Source organism: Monopterus albus, unplaced genomic scaffold (assembly GCF_001952655.1).
Source record: "Monopterus albus unplaced genomic scaffold, M_albus_1.0 scaffold73.1, whole genome shotgun sequence".
Lineage (NCBI taxonomy): Eukaryota > Metazoa > Chordata > Actinopteri > Synbranchiformes > Synbranchidae > Monopterus > Monopterus albus.
Genome location: NW_018127953.1, coordinates 923,456 through 932,591, shown reverse-complemented (window position 1 = coordinate 932,591; position 9,136 = coordinate 923,456). Strand labels below are relative to the sequence as shown.

The 9,136-nt window shown below is 40.5% G+C and overlaps 1 protein-coding gene across 1 annotated transcript in view; it reads left to right on the top strand.

Annotated features, from left to right (window-relative positions):
• The window catches only part of dpy19l3 (dpy-19 like C-mannosyltransferase 3), an 85,789-nt gene that overhangs the window by 54,746 nt on the left and 21,907 nt on the right, over positions 1–9,136 (top strand). Inside the window, exon 16 of the mRNA XM_020605894.1 lies at positions 287–369. Coding sequence (XP_020461550.1) covers positions 287–369 — 83 coding nt within the window. The remainder of the gene's footprint in view (positions 1–286; positions 370–9,136) is intronic.

Genomic DNA, 9,136 nt, shown 5'->3' with positions numbered 1-9,136 from the left:
TTAGTTTAAAGCATGTGTGGTGATGTGAAAAAAAGAAAAAAGAAAATGCTTGAAATGGAAGTTGCGTTAAAAAATGACAACCAATTGGATCATACCAGGATAGTGAAATGATTGCTTCCCTTTTGTTTATTTATTTTGCCACTGGAAGAGTCTAAATGACTGTCATACAGCGTACTGCTATATTCAGTGCAGTAATGAGATGTTATTTACCAGTAGGGTTGACATTCTGCTTTACAGCCTTAATGAACACTAAGAGCTTTTCATCACTTGTACTGTTTCCCTTTAGTTCTGGCCTAAGCTGATGGAGGAGTTATCAGAACTGAGGGAATTTTATGATCCAGACACTGTGGAGCTCATGACCTGGATTAGGTACACACATACACCCACACTTACAAATCCAGAGCACACATCAAATTGAAGAAAATCTGATTAGCTTGTTTCTGCACATCAAGTTTCACTTTCCCTGATTTCCTTGATTAGTCTGTGTGCGCGTGTGTGCATGTATGCATGCATGTGTATCTGTACTTATTTGCGGGGGAGCCTGGCTGCTGAGTGATGAGAGCCGATAGGTTTCTATGAATAAGACATGGGGGTGCTGGAAAGGGCCCGACTGTTAGCAGAGTTCTAACCCTTCTCAGGGTCTTTTTGTGGCCGGGCTTTCGATCAAGAGCATCAGCCTGGTGGGATCAGAGATGGAGCTGTGATTTGGAACAGCTCCATACTGTGGCTGCTGTGTGTTTTTGTGTTTGCACATCTGTGTGTGTTTGTCATTTTCTGGTCATCAGGTTGGATGTGGAGTGCTTGGTTTCCTGGTAGCTTAGCACTTCATATTGCATATCATGTAACTATGCAGCCACAATGTGTAGCCAGGGACTCAGCATGTCACATGGAGTCTGCCCTACCATGTATCTCATTACCTTTCCCTGTTGTACTGCATTCAGACCACCACAGTCAAGTTAAATAACAGCTCAACATCACTGAGCAACAAAGAAATACTGGGGGTGCAAGAAAGAGAAATGTAAGCTGAAAATTAGTCCAATTAGTGGAATTTTTTTTCCTCATTATCTAAGCTCACTGGTCAGCATACTTAAACTTACCAAGGAGGGCATTTCCATCAAATAGCAAAGACTGTTCTTAAAGTGAGACAGGATTTTATTCAGTAGCACCATATATAAAGTCTCTCACTTATGTCATGTGAACACACCTGAGTCTGAGCTCAAATTATTTTTCTTACATATGCTAGTACCAAATGTTAAATTGGACTTTTTTCATAAGGCCTTTGTAAAAGTTAGAATTGATGTTTGATATTTTAATACAATTTATATTAATGGTATATACTGTATTTTCTTATTTGCTTGTTGTTTATAAAAGTAAATGCATGAAATATTACACACACAAAAAAAAAACAAAAAGAGCTAGAGAGCACTCAGAGTGCAACCTCTGCCCAGGTCAACTCCATTTCCCTATAATGCCATAAAAGCAATATTCCCATGAAAGTTTGACCCTCATAATATGATTGCATGACCATGAAAACTTACTGCTGGCATTTGAATTATGCTGATATCAAAGTTATTTGAGAAAAACAATAGACATGACAGACATTCACTAGTTGGTTTAAGGGTAAAACAGGGCCTTCAGTGAGTGGGACCAGCAGGCAAAGTTTGTGTTCTGGTTGTTCAACAGTGATTTGATAAACTGCTCATACAGTCTCTGTTAGTGGCTGATTGTTGCACTATGGAGTGATCCCTCATGTCCTCTGCTCACCTGTGAGTGTGTGAGAGGGGTACAGCCCCTCTCTCCTCTAAACAGACACAGCAAAAAATACTGCAAGGACAGTCTGTGTCATTCTGTGATGATATGCCAGCTGATGGTGAGAAAAATGAGGTGTACTGTTCATTAGGTTCCAACAGTGTGCAGCTGGAACACCGGGGTCCTCACTGAACCCGAGAGGGGTTAGAGTGCAGAGACTACTTTGCTCTAAATGAGATGTAGCTGCCTGCTAACAGAGCTAGAACAAATTTCTAAAGCGGCATTACTTGGATAGCCTGACTACATATTTTCAATCTCAGTGGTTACTTTGTCGCCTGAAGTCAGAACTTAATAAAATGACATATCAGTCCTATGGATGAAAATGACAACAGCTTTGAGCCTTGCTCAAAATCTCTGCCGTCGGGCTCTCACCCAGCTGTTGCTGCATAAAGTAGATCTTTCCCCAGCTGTGAGCTCTCACCTCGCTGGGCTCCTTCAGTTCTTGTCTCACACAGTTGGGGTGTACTGAGTGACGGCGCTTGGTTTCCAATGAATAGCCACTAACCCAGGGATTTGTCTCCATATTTGCTTGAAGTGCTCAGCAGCGCAGCCGTGCCTTTTGTCCACAAGGGGGCTCACATTCAGTCAACAGTGATGAATAAACAAAATATTCCTCTATCCAAATTGTGATGTGGATCAGCACCAAAATCTAAACAGTTGTTCCATGGGCCGTGCTCATCAAAATCCATTCATTACTTTTTTGAGTTATGCTATTAACAAACAAGCCAACAAACACCAGTAAGGATGTAATTATTTTACATGAACTACTTCATGTATATGTAGTGCTACGTAGCTGAGTTAAATCCCTACAAAGCAAAAGATTAACATCAGTGAGAGTGTAATAGATTCAGACTCTATCAGTTGTGCTGTTGGAAAAAGATTCAGTGAGCTTATGTAAAACATTTGTTTATGATGTGTTTATTTAGGGTGAGCTAATAGGGGTTTCAACAGGTTCGTTTGGTTCGATGTTGCTGATTGCTGTTATTTTGTAGCAAAGCGATTATCTTAAAAATATCACTGTTTCCATGTTGTTTTAGTAAAGATTGAAAATAACTCTAGAAAAACATTGTGATAATTGGCCAGGGCTCCTCGTTGAAAGAAAAAGCTCATTAAAAAGCATACAAGTGCAAAATTAAAACCAGCTTACATTTAGGCTATTCCCATCAATAATCACTTCTCCGCTGAATAAGTCATAATTCACTGCTCATTATTTCCATCCTGTCATCATCGGCGCGATGACAGTGAGTGGAGCAGATGTGATTTTTAAGAAATTGCCAGTCTTCGTCTAATCCTGTTAGAGAGGTATTGGAATTGCATGAAAAAGCAGACGGAGAGAGAGATGGATAGTGAGACAGAGGAGGGGAGGTTGGGCTTTTGAATGTATTTGTGTGTGACATGGGTTGCTTTCCTTCTGGAGCTAATCCCATTAGGCTCTGAGGATTAGGGGCCGCCTAGAGTTACCTCTGCTGTGGCTGAGAGCAAGACAGAGCGCTAAGCTTCTTGCTGCTGCGCTAATTACATTCCAGATGAAAGTGTTACAATGTAAAAGGGGCTCATGTTACGCAGTATTCTCTAGCTGACTGAGGCTGAGGCTATTATTTTATATGGAAAGATCACAAGAGATTGTCAGAGTTGGGCATGATAAGGAGCAGGACAAAGATAAACAAATGCATATAGAAGAAGCATATAGAAATCCATTTATGTAAAGATGTCAGGGAATAATTCTGGTAATTGCAGCTGTGCAGAATGTGCTGCATGTATGAATCATATACAAGTGATAAATGTTTTCAGAGAAGGATTCACTGTGGCCTGTTGTTGAAATTGGTGGGCAATAGAGATGCAGTGGGATTTTTATCCCACTGCATTTAGTAAAGAAACGCTTTTTACAAGGCTGAAATGTCTTTAGTAATGAAAAAAGTCAGAAAAGTTCCTCACAATTCCCCAAGTCTTATTTCTATAAAGAATATCTATCAGAAATAAGATTTGGTTTAGGGCCAGATGAAGGTGTTAGTTTAAAAGATGGATTTAGAGATGAGATTAGGATTAGATTAGACCTTCACAAAAACAAATGATACATGACCTAGGGCCTCATGAGTTTAGAGTAGTTTAGTTTAAGAAAAGAGTTTAGTTTAGAAATCTGTGTAAAAACGGTATGATGAGGGAATATGTGTAATTTCCAGGGCAATCTTTCATTGGGCTTTAGATGTTTTAAGAACAAGGTTTTAGGTGAAAAGAACTGGTAGAGATTCATCTCTATTTTGCATAAACATAATTCATAAGTTTCCACTTGATGACAGTGCAACTTTACATCTCAGCTGTGAACAGATACTCAGTTCTAAATGGACAGTCAATAAAGCAATAACAGTGCATGGGTATTCTGCTGCCTCCAACCCTGAGTTATAGTTTCAGTGTGTAGTTTGTAAAGTCTTTAAAGTCTCCAACATCACTTTGCCTAACTCATTTCATCTGCCTCTCTGTTGCACGTTCAATCTGCCATCATTTCAGAAACTATTACAACCCACTTTTTGCGCTCTTTGTGTTGTAGATGTACTTTTTAATGAATAAAACTAATGCCTTTTCTCATCAATCCACAATCAATAACCCATAATGACAAAGTAGTGTTGCAAATTTATTCAAAATCAAAACCTGAAATTTCTCAATTAAAAAGTATTCCGGCCATTTCCCAAACTGTGGTGAGGTGCATCCTATCTGAGTGTCTACAACTTGATTGGAGTCCACCTGTGGCAAATTGAATTGATTGGATATAGGTTAGAAAGATACATGCTTGTGTATCTAAAGTCCCACAGTTCATATTGCATGCCAGGACAAAACGCAAGCCAGGAAGTCCAAGGAACTGGCTGTAGACCTCTGTGATAAAAATGTGACAAGGATTTTGAACTGTTTCTATTTTTTTGAGTGTTCCCTGGAGCTTGTGTAATTGTGAATTGGAAACAAATGTGGAACCACCAGGACTCTCCCTAGAGTCCTTTATGGCTGAGTGACTATAGAGAAGGCACAGTGAATAAAACCATACGACAGCTTGGAGTTTGTCAAACAGCATTTAAATGACTCTGAGAGCACAATGAAAAAGATTCTCTGGTTTGATGAGAGCCTGTGGGCAGAACTTCAGACACCAGGCACTGCTCATCACCTATTAATACCATCCCTATGGTGAAGCACGGTGGTGGCAGCATCATGGGGGCTTTTCAGCAGCAGTGACAGGGAGACTGGTCAGAACTGAGGGAACGATGAATGGCAGAAGAAAACCTGCTCCAGACTGGACGTGGCCTGAGACACTGGCCTGAAGCACACAGACAAGACAAAGGCCAGATTTAAACCCCACATAACATCTGTTTAGAAACCAGAAGATGGCAGCTCACAGACACTACCCATCCAGTCTGACACAGCTAGAGAGGATCTGCCAGGAAGAATGGGATAATCGCCCCAATCCAGGTGTGCAGTCCATGTGTGTGAGACCTATTCTCTGTGGCCGTTGGCAGACAAATACATTAATACAAAAGCACATTACAGTTACACACAAACATTAAACACCATAATACTCCCATGATACCTCAAAATGAAAAAGTGACACAACCGTCGTATTACAAGGATTTGTTTAACAGGGCTACTATATACTGCAGGGTATGAAGGATCTTTGAGCATGTGCAGTTCACACAGCACCACCCTGTACATCCATCCTGATGGCAACAACTCAAATTCTTTATATAATAGGGAATGCAATTCTAGGCAGCTGTGAAATTTACTGAAAAATGCATCTCCTGTAAAACTTTGTTTCAGAACGGTTTGGTCTTGTTACTACCACAAATCTGCTGCTGTTTTACATTGACAGTGTGATAAGTATCCACCAAACTAAATAGCTTTTTAAAAATCCCTGGAATCTAAATTTCTGTACCTGCATGTACACGTGTTATGTTATACATCCCAGAGGACTGCTCGGCCCCTCTACACCACTCAGGATTCAAAGCATTGGCATACTGTGATGCTATTTATCTGCAGTCTTACTAGACATACGTGTTCTTATTAATTAAAGGCAGTGAGAAATACAAAGCCATAAAACAAAAAGTTTGCATAGGTTTCCGTCCACAAATGAACAAACCAGTATTTATCTGTCCACATCAAACTATCAAAGCTTACCCATGTAATATAATCACTGTAGCCCCTTCATGTAAATGACACCTGTATTTAAATGCAGTTGTGGTTTTACATCAGCAACTGCACTAGATATTTGTATGGATTGAATAATTGACAGAAATGTTTTATCCATTTAAATTTAAATCATCAGCTCACCTCTGTTGCAAAAGCAGTATGGTATCACTCAAGGAAGACAAATAAAAAAATAAAGAAGCCGTTATCAGTAGTAGTTTCACCCTGCTTTCTCACATATAAAGGCCATGCTGGGCACAATGATTTCAAGGCCATGCAAATGTTACATGAGGAGCAGCTTAAGCACAAGCACATGTTTAATATAAATGCCTGCTTTTCAGACTGTCAGGACTCTCAGATAACTGCAGTCTATTCACAGCACTGTCACTAAACTGAACACTGCAGCACATTGCAGGCTGTAACTGAAATGAGAAACAAAACTCAGAGAGCAACCAAGTCAGGAGTGGCCAAAGCCATTATATAGCAATCACAGACTCAGTCACTTTCTCCTTTCTATACATCCTCCCTCCACACTCATCATACATATTTCAACAAATGCAGCATTCATCTGATAATACATTCTATGAATCTGCATCTCAGTAGTCTAAGCTAATGTTTTATTTTGAAGGATTTCTTTTTTTCCCTAACCTCCTCCTGCTGCACCGCCCCATCCCTCAAGGTTTAGATGTACAGTCTGTGGTAGAGAATTATGAAGGTTGCAGTGGAAATTATTAATGAGAGCTTGGACAGCAGTTTTGCTGCAAATTCATGAGGCTCATCTAGCTACTCAGCATGGAGATCCATTCACAGAAGGAACTGGCTCAGATGAAAAACTCAGCTTATTTAAGTGGAACACTAACTTTGATTGTAACGCAGCTCGCCACTTTTAAAGCCCAGCAGCGGTTATACTTCACCACGCAGTTCAGAAAAGCTGGGTTGAACCATTGCCCCCTCACCCAGGCTTACAGAGAACGGGTGGAGAGCATCCTCACTACTGGCATCACAGTCTGGTATGGTAACACCACACAGGCAGAGAGGAAGGCTCTTCAAAGGGTCATAAAGACTGAAGAGGGGGTCATTGGGAGTGAACTGCCTGCTATGGACACACTGTACACACAGCGCTGTCGTAAAAGGGCGGAGAACATACTCAGGGATCCACGCCACCCAGCTCACACTCTGGTCAGACACAAAAACTGCACGTACAGCCTCAGGCACAACAGAGCGAACAGTATCATCACACACAGAACAAGACTTTACAACAGCTTTTTCCCTGCTGCAGTAAGATTGATGGCAAATACGGAAATGTGAGAGGGACCTGAATAATAGCAGGACATTCTCCACCAAGCAATGGAAACAGGCCTGAATATAAACTGTGTTTTAGTATGTTATAACCCCTCACTACCTCACCTAGCATAATGACATATCCAACTCCACCATGTGAATTACTAAGTGTGATGTTTGAAGTTCACTGGGGAAAATACTATTGCCCTATTTTTGTGTATTGCAGTTTTAATGCTTTGTTGCCTTTATGTAACTTTTTTATTTTAAGACTAAGTGTTCTTTCTGGCTTTTGACTCCTTACCTGACTCCAAAGGAGAGCTGCACAAGAATTTCTATATGCCTAGGCTGCCTGTTTATACATGGCAATAAAAATCTTAACTTGATTTGACTTGACTCTTAACCAAGAAAATTTGCCTTTGTATTTTAAAGATCATTATGACCGTTCTGGAAATCACTAATATGGGCATTTCCTCTTCTGCCCCTTCTTTGGAAAAGGTTTGCTTAGGTCTAGGAAACTCAAAATAGAAATAGGTTAGATCAGCAATAAAAAGGCCTAGCATTGAAAATAATTTACTAATATGTCAGAAAAGTCAAAAATAAAATAGAATTGATCAATAATTAATATTGTTAGTTCACTACTTAGTGGAGTGCAACTTTGTTTAATCTTTGTTCAGTAAAAAATACAGTGTCCCTACTTTAGTTTTCTCCACCAATGTGTTGATAAAATAAACTGTTTAAATTAGAAAATAAAAGTAAATTTTACACAGTTCTAATTTCAAGTCCTCATTTTTTTTCTCAAATTATTAGTTTTTCACTTCTTTTGGTCTTTGCACACATTTAAATATTTGTCTTATGTATATATGCACCCGGATTACATTGCATTTTCCACTTTCCTAATGCTTATGATATGATAATGCTGTTGGGCTGTGCAAAATTGATCTCCATACTATAATTGTGAGGAACTGATTACAAGAATTGATTACAACATGGCACCCACCAAGGCGGACGTGTTTGCGCGCTCCACTCTCGAACACCGGTTTTTTCTTCGTTTTCTTCTTTTTTGTGTGTTTTTTGCTTTTTCTGCAGTGCACAAATGTCATGCACTGCTTACATACAACAGACAGGCATTGCTGGATATCGCCAACTCACACAGCCACTGGGAATTTACTGGTTTCATACCACCGGAGCTACAACCCGTCGTCTGCTCCGGCAACAATAACAACAATGGCGAGGACAGCCACCATCGCCCTCGGGGAGCCCCCGGAGCACCAGGCACAAGCGAGCAGGCTGAAATGAGGACAGTGACCCAGAGACGGAGACGCAAGCGAGACAAGCACGGGGGACTCCATGCTAGGCTAAAAGCTTACGCTACCAGACCGCCATTACCCAGCCTCTTCCTAGCTAACGTACAGTCTCTGGAAAACAAACTGGACGAGCTAAGGGCTAGGATTACAGTACAACATGAAATCAGAGAATGCTGTGCTCTAATTCTCACCGAGACTTGGCTTTCTGACAAAGTTCCAGACTCAGAAATTCAGCTACAAACGCATTCTGTACATCAAAGTGATCGCATTGCTGCTTTAGGGAAAGTAAAAGGAGGTGGTGTGTATGTGTTTCTCAATGACTCATGGTGTGGAGATGTATAGACTGTTTATAAGCACTGTTCGCCAGACGTAGAGTTTTTATTGCTGAAATGCCGGCCCTATTATCTAGCAAGATAGCATAGTGCTGTTTTTCTGGCTGCTGTGTACATTAGCCCAAGAGCTAATCCCTCTGTGGCTCTCAGCAAACTCTATGATGTCATCAACGTGCTAGAGACAGCACACCCCGATGCTGTATTAATCGCTGTAGGCAACTTTAACCATCCATCCATTCCATCCAT